Genomic DNA, 14,699 nt, shown 5'->3' on the forward strand with positions numbered 1-14,699 from the left:
ATTAATATTATACTTCTTATCACAGTGAAATAATCCTATTTACTCCTCTTCCCATCCTTTTCAATATTACTACGTATTTTCCTTCTAAATAAATTATAAATCTTTTAATACATTTTTACCGTAAATTTTTTAACATTTTAATTTTGAATCAGAGAGAAAAGTTGTAAAAATAGCACAGAGTTCCCATATACCTCTCACCCAGTTATCCCTGATGTTAGTATTTTATGTAACCACACTACAATTATCAAGAAGTTAGGAGTTCCCATTGTGACTCGGCAGGTTAAGGACCTATATTGTCTCCATGAGGATGCATATTTCATCCCTGGCCTGGCTCAGTGGGTTAAGGATCTGGTGTTGCCGCAAGCTGAGGTGTAGGTTGCAGATGTAGCTCGGATCTGATTGCCATGGTTATGGTGTAGGACTCAGCTACAGCTCTTTTGTTTTTTTCTTTGTTTGTTTTTGTCTTTTCTTGGGCCACTCCCGCAGCATATAGAGGTTCCCAGGCTAGGGGTCTAATCAGAGCTGTAGACGCTGGCCTGGGCCAGAGCCACATCAACACGGGATCCGAGCCGCGTCTGCAACCTACACCACAGCTCATGGCAACGCCGGATCCTTAACCCACTGAGCAAGGCCAGGGATTGAACCTACAACCTCATGGGTTCTAGTCGGATTCGTTAACCACTGAGCCATGAGAGGAACTCTGTCAGCTACAGCTCTGATTGGCCCCAAAACTTCCAGATGCTGCAGGTGCAGCCATAAAAAATCTAAAAAATAAGTAAATAAACACTGATGCAATAGTATTCACTGGAAAACAGGAGTTCTGACCTGCATAAAAATTTTTAAAAATAAGTATTTAAACAGTGGTGTGATAGTATTCACTGTAGACATAATTTCAGTTTCATAAGCTTTCCCATTAATGTACTTTTTCTATTTCAGGTTCCATCCAGCATCCCACCTTGCATTTATTGTTATTTCTTAGTTTCCTCTAATCTATTCAATCTTTCCACATTTTTTATGACCATGATACTTCTGAAGGGTTAGCAATTTTGTAGCATCTCTCTCAATTTGGGTTTGTCTAAAGTTTTCCCATGTTTAGAATGTGGTTATGCGTTTTTGACAATAATGCCACCGGCTACAGAAACTATGTTGCAACATGTCAAGGCGATTCATGATATCAATATGGCTTACTACTGATAATGTTAGCCTTGGTTAGGATGATAATCTGTGATGATATCTGCTAGGTTTCTTATTATGAAATTCTTTTCTTTTACAGTTAATAAATATATTAGAAAAGATAGTGTGAAACTCATATGAATATCCTCTCTCTCTTCAAACTTCCACCCAGTAATTTTAGCATCCATGGATGAATCTTACCTGTGGCAATTACTACTGTGCTGTTCAACTATGGGTGACTTTTTATTTCCCTCTTTTCTTCTACCCAACACAAAACTTTGAGTTTTTGTTACTCTGACAATGCTTTATTCTACCCAGTTTTGAAGGATTATTTTTGTGAGATATGTAATTTTAGTTTCAAAGTCCCCTCCCACATCATCTTCCACCAAAAGTCTTTAAGATGTTCTGTTGTTTTGGGGTTTATTTCTAGTGGAAAGCAGTGATCATTTTTTCTGTTTTCCTTGTACGTAAAAGTTTTTACCTCTGGAAGCTTTTAAGATAATCTCTTTACCTTGGTTTTGAATAATCTGACTAAGATGAACTTAGGTGTGATTTTCTATTTATTCTGCTTGACATTCATTCACTGACCTTCGTGATCTGTGGGTTGAAAATTTTAATCAGAACTGTAAATTTGGTTCTCTGAATATTTTTTTCCTCATATTTCTCTCTCTTCTTCTTCTGGGATTCTAATTACAAGTGTTAGACTATTTAGTACTATCCCAAAGGTTATAATCTCTTGTTCCACAGTGTTCAAGCTGTTTAAAGCCTATCTACTGAATTTTTCATTTCTGATACATATTGTTTCAGTTCGAGATTTTTCCTTTCTGTTCTTTTTTTAAAAAATAGTTTTCATGTCCCTGCTGAGATACCTCAGCAGTTCCTTTGTATGCATCTTTTACTCTAAATCCTTAACTTCAGTGTTTTTGAGGCCTATATGTAAGGTGGATCTTTGAGTAGCTCTAGGTCTTTCTAACTAGTTGGTCAGAATGCCTGTCTTCCAGCATCATGTGGCCTCTCCAATCTCACTGCAATTCACAATTCCCCAGCAGGTGTTTTTGCCAGGACTTGCACAGCGGCCCACCAAGAGAGAAAGTGACTTATCTTTGTAGGTAATAGAATTTTATCTCTGACACTTTAGAATTTCTGACACAGAATGAGTTTTAGTCTGTTGTATTGTTCTTTTAAATTTCTCTATAGACTCATATTCCCCATTGTTCCTGGCACCTGAGCAGACACACCCCCACTACTCCCTCTTCAGTATGCTACTGCCTTTCAGATTCTTGCCCATGCATACACAGCATGGCATTCAAAGACTGAAAGGTTCAAGTTTATAGGGCTCCTTTCTCTGCCTAGTTCTCTTCTTTCTCCTACCCTGACCACAAATCTAAACCATTTCAGTAGTCCCATATTCCAATATCTGCCTTCCTCAGCTTAGTGATATCAATCTGCTCTGCTTGATCTCTAAATATTTACCCTGTGGTCTGGAAAATGCTTCCAGGCAGAAAGTCAGGCACTTATGGGGTTCACCTCACATTTCCTCTTTCAATGATCACAGTCCTTTAGTATTTGGTTGTCCAACATCTGAAAACATGGGCTTCAGATACCCTGGCTAGTTTTATAGTCATTTACGTATGGAAGTGGTCTGCTCTAGTACCAGTTATTTAGCCAAAACTAGAAGCAGAAAACCACACTAACAGTTTTTTGGAAATGTAGTACATTCCTAATTTATTTATAAAGTTAAATTTGTTTTCCTAAAATTCATAAGGGTTCTTATAAATTGAACTTGAACTTCAAAACCCATCACTGAGTTCAAATAATAGCTGCCTACATACACACACAAAAACTCTGTGCCACCTTTGCTTCAACGTCTATATAAACAAATAAATAATTTAAAATACGTTGAGTCCCTTTAACAAAAAATAAAGATACTAATAGGTTGATCACTATTGACTTGCATGATTATTTCATACCTTATAGAGCTTGAGAATTGTTTTAATGCATTCGTGAACAAACTTAGTCTGCTTCTGAAGACTTCCACCATACAGTGCCACCAGTTCTCCATTGAAATTCACACTGAAGAAGTCAAAGTGGTATTTGAAGTCAATGTCTTCGGCTTTTCTAAGAGCAATAGAGCCAATAGAACGAACTGCAAAGGAAAAGGGCAAAGAGCACATTAAACAAAATTTTTAAGTTTCATCTATTCTTGCTTCAAAGTCTCTTAATAAACAACTTTACCCCACTATTTCAGGGTGACATCCTTAATACTATCAATTTAGAAGAACAAACCAACTTAGCAGTTCTGTCTTATTCTATTTTAAATTTTTGAAAATTAAATATAAAGTGAACAGTTTATTCATTCTCTGCCTGCATCCCCTTTAGTAGGGGCAATAATTGATAAAAGGGAAGGGAAAGATTCTTGGAAGAATAAGAAACAGGAATTTTGTCACACTTGAGCATTTTAAGAATGAGAAAATTCCTACAAGAAACATCTGTTCATCACAGCTCATCACAGTGGTTTAAACACTCATGCTTAATTTGTCTCTTTTTCTTATATATGACATCCAATCATCAGTAAATCCTGTTATGCCCTCCCTTCTAAATATATCCCCAATCAAGTCATCTCACTATTTCCACCACCACCTTTCTAATCCAAGCACCATCATCTCTTGCTTGAACTGCTCTATAGTTTCCTAAATGGTCCCTCTGCTTCTACTATTTTAGGTTTTGTTTTGCAAACCCTTTCACAGAATTGTGAACTGATTACATTAACTGGCACTAAAAGTTACAGTACATGGTTTAGCAAACAAAACATGTTTGTCATTCCATTTTTTAAAACATATTTAATTCACATACTACAAAATTCATCATGTTAGGTGCATGGTTCAATGATATTTTGTATATTTGCTGCACAATCATTTCTGCAATCCAACTTTGGACATATTTTAATCACCCCAAAAAGAAAACCCTATGCTCATTACCAGTTACTCCTCATTTCTCTTCTGATTTCTGGCATTCACTAATATGCTTTCTGTCCCTCCGTATTTTCCTATTCTGTGCACTTCTATAAATGAAGTCATATAATACACAGTCTTTAGTGACTGGCTTCTTTCACTTATGTTTTTAAGCTTGATCCACACTACAGCACGTAATTCATTCTTTTGTATTGCTGAATAATATTCCATTATATGGATATATCATAATTTATTCATCATTCATCAGCTGATGGACATTTGGGTTGTTTCTACCTTTTAGTTCTTATGAATACTGTTGCTATGAAAATTGTATACAAGTTTTTGTATGGATCTATGCTTTCATTTTTCTTGTATTGATTCATATAATGGAATCACTGGGTCATAAAACTCTGTTTAATATTCTGAGGAACTGCCAAACTTTTCCAAGGTGGTTATTCCATTTTACATTCCCACCAGCAGTGTATGAGGGTTTCAATTTCTTCACATCCTCAACAACACTTGCGATTATCCGTCTTTTAGATTATAGTTACCCTAGTGAGTACGAAATGGTATCTCATTGTGCTCCTGACTTGCAGTTTCCTGATGATTAATGATGTTTAGTATAATCACTATCTTTCCTACTTCCATGCTTATCTCTTTACAGCATATTCCCTACACAGCAAAGCCAGAGTGATCATTTATTAAAAATAAATCACCCTTACCAGACTGGTTAAATTAAAAAATCTGGCAATTCCCATGTTGTCAAGGAAGTGGAGCAAAGGGTAGTATAATGCAGTTTCTGGGAGTATATGTTAGCACAACCAGTAAAAATAAAAAGACGCACCTAAACTGTGACATAGAATTACACTCCTACGTCTTACAGAAATATGGACTTATGTGCTCCTAGATAAGAAGAATGAAGAAGAATGTTCACTATAGTAACTGCCAATAAATGTAAACAACACAAAGGTCCAAAGATAGAATGTTTAAACTATAGTAACAGTCATAAAACAGAAAAACACTGAGTGAGGAAAATGAATGAATCACAGTTCACAGCACAACCTAGATAAATTTTAAAAACGATGTTAAGTGGAAGAAGTCAGACACGAAACAATACATACTGGTTATGTTTTACATTGTAAAGTTTAAAAACAGCCTCAAATAAGTAGACGGCATTAGAGATGCATACTTAGACACTCAAACTATAAAGAAAGTCAAGGAGTTCCCCTCGTGGTGCAGCAGAAACGCATCCGACTAGGAACCATGAGGTTTCGGGGTCAATCCCTGGCCTCGCTCAGTGGGTTAAGGATCTGGCGTTGCTATGGCTGTGGTGTAGGCTGGCAGCTATAGCTCCGATTGGACCCCTAGCCTGGGAACCTCCATATGCTGCGGGTGTGGCCCTAAAAAAGCAAAATAAATAAATAAATAAATAAAAATTAAAAAAAAAAATCTTAAAAAAAAAAAAAGTCAAGAAAATGGTGACCTCAAAGTTAGGACTGTGGTTTCATGTAGAAAGAAGTGAGGGAGTTTTATTCAGGAAGGGGCACATAGGGGTTTTCCAGAGTGCTAGCAACCTTCTACTTCTTGACTTGGGTTTTGGTTCCACGGCTATTCACGTTATAATAATTTTTAACTGAAGTTATATTTTATGCATTTCTTTATAGATGTGTTATATTTCAAGTACAATAACTAAACAAACCAAAAAAATGACAGTATATCATTTGCTACCCAAACACTCCAACAGTTGCCCATCACAACTAGATCAAAATACTGAATCTCTTTCACAGCTTTTATGATATAGTCTGTGACTACTTGGCCATCCTCATCTAATTTTTACTTTCTCTAGTCTCAGTGCCCTTGAACGCACCAAGCACATTCCTGTCTCTGGGTCTTCTTGCAAATAGTCACATACTTCAGTCCCTTGCTACATTCAAGCCTCCATGCAAATATCATCTCCTCATACTGGCCTCTCCTTCATCTAAACTAGCCATCTCCTGACCCTGTTTATCCTCTATCCCTCACTCTGGCTTATTTTTCTTTCTAACTTTTAACAGTACTGATATACTTGTTTGATAGCTATCTTCTCAATAAGAACTTTTTTTTTTCTTTTTTTTTTATGGCTGCATCTGTGACATATGGCAATTCCCCGGCTAGAGGTCAAATTGGAGCTGCAGCTTCAACCTACACCACAGCTTGTGGCAATGCCAGAACCCTAACCCACTGAGCAACGGGAGAAACTTAATCTGTCTTGATCTGTTTTGGATCCCTGATATCTAGAATACTGCCTGGTTCATAGTAGGTATCCCATAAATACTTCGTAGCTAAATAAACATGTAAGTAATTACACTAAATGTTGAAATCATTCTAGTCTCATTATATAAAAGAATATACCATCTAATAACAAAAAAGAGCATATTTGAGGTGAAATTACTCCCTGATTACTTAACTCTTATGTCAGAAATAACTGCTATATCTCCAAGCAAATATTCAATTTGGAATCTATGCATGTAACTTCCCTACCCCCCCCCTTTCTTTGTTCCCCTCATTATTTCTAGATCTAATTTAAATAGCTCCAAAGGAAAGAAACCAATTTCCCCTCTTGTTCAGCATAACACAGACCACTGATCCACTTCTCTAACTGATGCTTTAGGTTCTGTTTTCTGAACCCTCTACATCTAACATAAATCGCTTTCTGTACTGATTCCCAAATCCCTATATCATCTATTTATTTCATCCCATCTTACTCTTTTTTCTCCTACGTACTCTTTGCAAAGTGGTCTTCAACAATTCTTTACATACTTCCCACACATATCTCTCTCAGACAAAAGGTCATATATTTGTGTCTCTCAGTATGCCTAGCATGGTACTTAACACAAAATATGTATCTGATAAATTCTTCAACTGAATTTCACAGCTTTCAAAATTTACTTTTGAGATTTACCTTGCTTATAACTTCCAGCATTACCAGGAAGAAAGAGAACAGGAATGCCTGTTAAAGGGAGAACTTTATGTTCTTCAGCATAGGATCCTTCTCCATAAAGATATAATTCATACGCAGGATAGCGTTTTGCCAGTTTCTTAGGAAGTTCTATTTTCTATAAGGAAAAAAAAGCAATTTCACTTTAATCAGTTTTATTAATACAATTCACTCTCACTGTTCCCAACTCTCAATTATACACATTTGAAAGAGTACAATATAAAACATTATTGATGAGAAAACTACACTTAATGCACAATGTTATTTTTTTAGTTTACACATGTGAAGAATCAGTCTTGAATTATGTGAGTTTTAAACCATGAAGTCTTTGGGAAAACATAAAATGGGATTACCTGAAATTCTAATGAATACAAATTACTCAAAAAAGCCACTGACAAGAAAAAAAATACTGGTATATGTCAGCAAATTCCATGTTAACATAATTGGAAGTGCATTTAATTTTGTATCAGTTATCAATTATACTCAAAAATGGTGAAAGGTTTCCCTTATCAAATCAATTCTTTTTTGCTATTTTAAACTGTTTTGTAATGTCTCTCTCTTTTCACTCAGGCCCAACTATATATTCCAGCTGTTACATCATCCAAAGTAAAGAAAGTTTGTTTTATAAGGCAGCTTGCTGACCTCTCAACTTAATAAGCTTAACTTACAATGTTCTGAACAATCTGAACCTTATACCCATGTCTTGGTCAAGACATATACATTCTTCTTACCATAAACATTCCAATGAATTAGCATCTGCTTCAATTTTCATGGACCAGGTGCATGGTTTGTCAGCACGCCTAAAAATACGCTGCAATTATATTATTGTATACCAAATGAGCCAGTAATTCACATAACATTTCTTTCAACAAAATATAAATGAGGTCTTAACTATTATCCCCAACAGGTAGGCATCTATAAAAGTGATAGTAAAGTATAAGCTTTTCTCCTGCTCTTTTTTTTTTAAGGCACAGAAACTATTAAAAATGAAACTAGTTACAATGAATGTAAATTTTATTTAATATCAATAGATTTAATGATCTAGCAGTAATATACTTGTACATATGCTTGGTAAAAATATTAACTACTATATGAATTTTGAAAGCTAAATGCTAATGACCACAGGGGGGGAAAAAAAATCACTGTTCCAAAAACCAGAATTCCTGTCATTGATGCAAATTCCTGAATATTCCTTTGAGGGTATTACCATAAACAATAGAGCCAATAACCCCATGAAAACATCTTTGGAGACTGTGAGCTTATGTTTAAGATACCAGCAACTTTATCTCCTCAAATACTGAAAACAGAGACACCAAACCCACTATTTGCTTTATACATGTACATGTACTTCAACTCAAATTAGCCCCATTATTAATTATGCACAGTAAATAATCAAAAATAAAAGTGATGTAGTATTTTGTTTCTTTAGGTACAAATTAAATAAAAAGAAAATGTGAGAGAAGAAGGGAACAGTTAACTCCTCTCAATTTAACAGTACATACATATTAGGTCACTACTCTTTGTTAGGATATTAACTAAACAAAATTTTGAACTACTTGAAAATTACCTCAGAAAATTAATTCAGAAGAATAGGAGCTATCAAATACATTGAAAAGGAGGGAGTTCCCGTCGTGGTGCAGTGGTTAACAAGTCCGACTAGGAACCATGAGGTTGCGGGTTCGGTCCCTGCCCTTGCTCAGTGGGTTAACGATCCGGCGTTGCTGTGACCTGTGGTGTAGGTCGCAGACGCGGCTCGGATCCTGCGTTGCTGTGGCTCTGGCGTAGGCCGGTGGCTACAGCTCCGATTCGACCCCTAGCCTGGGAACCTCCATATGCCGTGGGAGCGGCCCAAGAAATAGCAAAAAGACAAAAAAAAATACATTGAAAAGGAAATATTTAATTCTCTGGAGACAGAAAAATAAGCAAAAGAATATATTTGATGTATTTCTTAATATATTATGAGGAAGTATACATTTAAAAATATGAATGCATATACTATCGAACAGAAAAAAGTATAAAGATGGAAAAAAGAGGTAGAACAAAAATAAAAAGTGGGAGTTGTAGGCAATGGCAAAACTGCTTTTCCAATAGAATTCAAGCTGGGAGTGAGTGGCAGGAAAAGACAATACACAAAGTAGGTATTGACTAGATTGAGGACAGAAAAGATGTAGGCATACAAAAAGGATGTTGATGAAAAAAACAGGTCAAGGGATTTAAACAGAAAATATTTAGGAGTTCTCTGGTGGCCTAGCAGTTAAGGATCCAGCGTTGTCACTGCTGTGGCTCAGGTCACTGCTGTGGCTCGCATTTGATTCTTGGCCTGGGAACCTCAACACATCTTAGGAGCAACCAAAAAAAAATTAAATAAATAAATATTTATACTAGCAGGACTCCATATATTTTACATTGATTATTTTAAATGAGTACCCTCCCCCCAAAAAGATTTTAACAATACACAGTCCATACTGCTGTCAAGAAATAATCTTGTTAAAACATACACCTTATGTGTTTCCTCACTGCATATAAAATAATAAACACTTAAGAGAGAGGTCCCTTAAAACTTGGCTCTAATTATTTTACCTATTTATTTATAATTTACACACGCCATGTTTTAAATTTTTCTTTCTTTCTTTTCTTTTCTTTTTTACTTTTTAGGGCTGCATGTGCAGCATATGGAGGTTCCTAGGCTAGGAGTCGAATTGGAGCTACAGCTGCCGGCCTACGCCACAGCCACAACAATGCCAGATCTGAGCCTCATCTGTGACCTACACCACAGCTCACGGCAATGGCGGATCCTTAACCCACTTGAGAGGCCAGGGATCAAACCCTCTTCTCTATAGCTTTTGACCACCTGAGACAAACATGGCTGCTGTCTTCTGTGAAAGGCCTTGAACACACTCTCTTAAAATGAAATTATACCACTTAGCACATTATATTTTACCTATCCATTTCATTCCTGTCTCCCACATTGTATTATAAAGACAAACTTAGAGGCAAAAGGTCTGTCTCTAATTCCCTCTCACCCATACCCAGTATTAGAAAATACCTGACACAGAGCAGTCATTAAATAAATGATATACTACGTAAAGATCACACTTAGTAACAAAATACGTGATTCGTATTTTCCAACATCAACATTTCCTTTCAGAAAGCAATTGTTAGGTCATGTATCTAAAAAGAGCTAAACAAATTATTGTATGAAAAAAACCACAACACAGATGTTTTCTTCTTGAATTCTACAATTTGCCTAAAACTGTCTGCTACCAAATAAGGCTTTGCCTTGCTGTCATAATGAGGCAAGAAGCTTTAAAGGATAATGTGTATTTTGCCTGGTAGGTTTGTGAGATGTTCAGTTAACTCTGAATAAGTGAATCTAGGAAAAGCAAAGGTAGAGGATTGATACAGACAATCACAGGATTTTAAATTCAAAACAATTTTTACAGAGTTTTAAATTCCTGTCCCATATTTTATCTTTAAAATAAAGACTAAATAGAGCATGTTTCAACTAATCTTTCAGTGCCTCTAAAATTCAGCTAAAGAATATGCAAATGAGTGGCAAAGAAGAAAAGCATCAAGAAAGAGAAGAAAACCAACAACCAGGACATTCCATATGCTGGATATCAATATATGAACAATTAGATCTTACTATAAAATATAATTAAAAGTAAGCAATATGAAAAATATGTTCAGGACACTTTTAACAAACCACTGGTTCTTACTTAATAGAATAACCCCAATTATCCAGAAATTTCACTTTTCACCTTCAAAATGACTCATTGCTGTAGGCAGCTTTTAACTATATTTGTAAAACAAGGCAATCTAATGTGCACAATAAAAGGGCTAAGAGTCAGATACAAATAATAGACGCTTTTACATCACAAAAACAAAAATCTACTAAAAATGTATATAAAGAACTCCTGCATTGTAATTATTACTGTGCTAACATATTAACAGAAGTCTAAAACCTCAAAACTGTAAAAAATAACTAAATACAGGCTACTCAACAACAAAAAACCCCAGCAGCTCTTTTTTGTATTAGCTACACTAATTTTGTGTCTTTCCAGTCAATTTCATGAGGCACAAAATGCATCTGTGAGATCTACATGCTTTGTTCCCAACATTAAGCAATTTCTACTCTTGCAAATATTAAAATAATTGCAGGTAATCTAGTTATTACCCATAATTATTTAGCTTCAAAAATTGTGGGTAATCTAAAAATAAATGGGAATCAGTATTGTATTGTCCCAAAACGATTTTATTTTAACCAAACTCTTCGATGCAGTACAAAAGTAAAATGACCTACTTCACTCTATAGAGTTTCCTAATTATTTAACTATAGAAAAATGAGAGATTATAAGAGCTCAATTTTTAGTTTTTTTAAAAATCTAACCTAAAAGCTCACACATTTAACTACATATATAGCTTCTGATAAACATAAATTGGCATATTCATATAAAAATTAAGAGAGAACAGTAACATGTTAAAACCTCTTCCTTCAATAGCATCTGATATCAAATGCTTCCACTTCCTTATAAGCACTGATGCGAAACCAAGGTAAGGATTTCAAAACAAATGAAATCTAAATCTGAATTTTGCCCATAGGAAAGGATGCCCTTAAGCAATTTAAACCTTACATAGATTTAAGATTAAATAATAGCAGGATAATCAAATAATACGCTCCTCCATGATCTGTACACAGAAACAATCAGGATCTCCATACTTCACCTTATTGAAAAAATTTGCTACGGTTTTAACTGCATTTTATCAATATGCATTACAGTACATACTTTTTTATGGTAGAGAGTTCTCATTCCAATATATATTCCATAACTAGGAGAGGAGTTTAGAAAGAAAAAAAATCATTCAGGAGAAATTTCTTTAGATGATTGTGTAATATATCGTTTACAGCTGGTCATGAATGAAATCCTGGAGTCTACTATGCTAATAAAGCAACTGTGATTAAAAACATTCAAAATAGGATAAACAACAAGGTCCTACTGCATAGCACAGGGAACTGTATTCATTATCCTGTGATCAACCGTAATAAAAAAAGGCATGAAAAAGATATATACAACTGAGTCACTTTGCAGTAGAGCAGAAATTAACACAGCATTATAAATCAACTACACTTCAATAAAATTTAAACAGAAGAAATCTAAAATGAAACGAAAGAGGTGGGGAAGGAGAGAGGGAGAGAAAGAAGTCTCTCTTAAATTGCAAACACAATGAGAAAACAAAAATAACACCATGAAATAGATTTTTGGGCGCAACTGGGAAAAGGCGACATGCATCAACACAGGATGCATGCAAACGCACGGACCCCTAATCTACAAAACGGGGGGGGCTCCGCCAAACCGTCACAGGACTAGTTTCCTATTTACTCATCAGTTTCCTAGTTTACTCATCAGTTTGGCCTTTCACAAGGAGGTAAAACCCTTAAGTCTCAAAGGTGGCCTTGGGAACTATCTGGTCAATACACGCTGTGCAGAAGCTCGGTTCCTTTCTGGAAAAGCGAGAGCTGACGCGCAAATTACTGTGAGGGAGCGGAAGAATCGCAAAGCTTCAGAAGCAAAGGAGGGCCCGGGGCACCTGTTAGGGCAGGAAGGCAGGAGGGTGAGGTTTGGGTTTCGGGAGCGGGGATGGGACGGCACTTCTCGAGGTGAGCAGCGACGGCGGGCCCGGTCCTTCGGAACAGCCGGTGCTGGGGCTGTGGGACCACGAAGGGGACGGAGGGTCTGGGGAGCCACCTCGACGGCAGCGGGAAGGATGCTCTGGGAACCGGATATCAAATATCCCACCGTGAAGACAGGACACAAAGGGCAGGAGAAGGGGGCCGCGGGGGACTGCGAAGTCTTCGGGGGAGGAGAAAGCAGAAGCTAGCTTGGGATGAGTGGGCGGAGCCGAGGCAGGAAAACGCAGAGAAGGGGCGGGATGGAGGGGCTCGAGGCGCGGAGCGCCCGGGTGAAGGGAAAGCGGAACCTCACCTGATACTCCGGATACTCGAACATGTAGCTCATACTGCACTTGTTCTCCTCGAAACCGAAGAAGACGTCCCACAACCCCAGAGTCGCCATGAAGACCATGAGGGCATAAAACGCCAGATTCCAGAGATTGACCGAGTGGAGGAACATGGTGCCGCGAGGCCGCCAGCTCTGACCGAGCGAACCGCGGAACGCCCCGCAGCCCGCAAAGGAGCAAAGCCCGCGCGGCGCGCGCCTGCGTGAACGCCCGGCCAGCCCGCGCCCCTGCCGCGCAGTGCGCCTGCGCGCAGCCTCTCCTCACGCCTCCCACCCGGCTCCTCGCTGGGAGAGCGGAGGCGGCGTTTGCTGCGGGAGCGCGAATCTGAAGGCTGAGAAAGCAGAAAGCAGAGTGGGCTGGGCTGGAGGGAGAGTGGAGAGGGCGCGAGGAAATGGAAAGCGAGTGAAGCGCAAAGAGAAGCAGACGAGGAGGGAGAAGAACTAGCGAGGGATGGGCGGAGCGCGGGAGTCCTGGAGGCGCGGGGAGGGAAGGGCTTGGGGGTGGGCGTTGGATGGGCGGGCGTGGAGAGGAAGAGGCGATTAAGGAGAGTGAGCGGGCGGGCCACGGGAGCGGTCCCCTCAGAGCCCGGAGACCATCAACTGTCACGTCGCAAACAGCTCTCCCTGTGCAGTTTAAAAACCCTAACCGTTCAATTTTGAAACGCCTCAGGCCTCCGCGATTTCTTCCCCCAGGGAGGGTTGAGCATATTCGCAGCTCTCTGGACCAGTTAGCTGGAGCCAGGAACAAATAGCTTTTTCTGCCTTCTCTGACCGCCGACCTCGGCCCAGTAGGTAACAGCGCTTAAAAGCACTGGCTCATTAAAACAAACAACAACAAAAATCCCACCAGCAGGTAGGCACGATTCAGGTCTCGGTATAAGATGAAAGCCTAAATCACAGAAAGCATCCTTGATCTCTTAAATAATGTTACCAGGTTTTCCCATTAACCCGGACGCCCCCATAGGTGATCTGCGTAATCAATGTGTCGCTGACTTGCCTTGCGCCCCAGCACCCTCACCTCTTCGGAAATAGGTTCCATGTTAACATTAACTTGTGCAGGCGAATTCGCTCAAGCTTCCACTCAGACTCCCTCAAGTGACTTAATTCAATCTGAGGAATTTCGGTTTTGGTTTTGCACAAAGGTGGTAAAAATCAGCTCAAAAAGCATTCATATTCAGCTTCAAAACACTAAAATGTTTGGAGTTAGAAAGACATGGTAGCACCCTCTAAAGCTGACCCAACAGCAGATGGGTGTGTGTGTGTGTGTGTGTAGGTAGGTAATTGCACCGATTGAATTGCATTTTACTTGGGCTGATTTTCTGGGAATTTTGCTGTGCAGAGGAAGTTTGGCTACGATACAAAAAAACAAATAATTTTAAAACTAAAAGGAAGCTTATAGTTTATGTTGTACAGTACCATGATTTTCAGATAGGAGAGCACCTGGGGTCGGGGTGCAATTGCAGAGGAGTTATTGCCAAGGGGGCGGGATGACCAGTCTTTTGGAAAAGGATTTAAATTGTACATTAAAAAGGGAATACATTGAGTCTGAGAGCTAGAGAACATCACAGGCAGGATGTCTGC

The 14,699-nt window shown here is 38.3% G+C and overlaps 1 protein-coding gene across 3 annotated transcripts in view; it reads right to left on the reverse strand.

The window, feature by feature from the left end:
• The window catches only part of PGAP1 (post-GPI attachment to proteins inositol deacylase 1), an 82,154-nt gene extending 68,608 nt beyond the window's left edge, over positions 1–13,546 (reverse strand). Inside the window, exons 1-4 of one of the 3 annotated variants that reach the window (XM_047773132.1) lie at positions 13,086–13,156; positions 7,833–7,901; positions 7,066–7,219; positions 3,144–3,319 (exon numbers count right to left, since the gene is read on the reverse strand). In XM_047773132.1, the coding sequence (XP_047629088.1) occupies positions 3,144–3,319; positions 7,066–7,219; positions 7,833–7,841 (339 nt within the window). In that variant the 5' untranslated portion in view covers positions 7,842–7,901; positions 13,086–13,156. Of the gene's footprint in view, positions 1–3,143; positions 3,320–7,065; positions 7,220–7,832; positions 7,913–13,085 lie in introns of all 3 variants that reach the window. The other 2 variants (XM_047773131.1, XM_047773130.1) reach the window with 2 other exon arrangements.
• Positions 13,547–14,699: the final 1,153 nt, after the last annotated feature.

This window comes from Phacochoerus africanus, chromosome 3, assembly GCF_016906955.1.
Source record: "Phacochoerus africanus isolate WHEZ1 chromosome 3, ROS_Pafr_v1, whole genome shotgun sequence".
Lineage (NCBI taxonomy): Eukaryota > Metazoa > Chordata > Mammalia > Artiodactyla > Suidae > Phacochoerus > Phacochoerus africanus.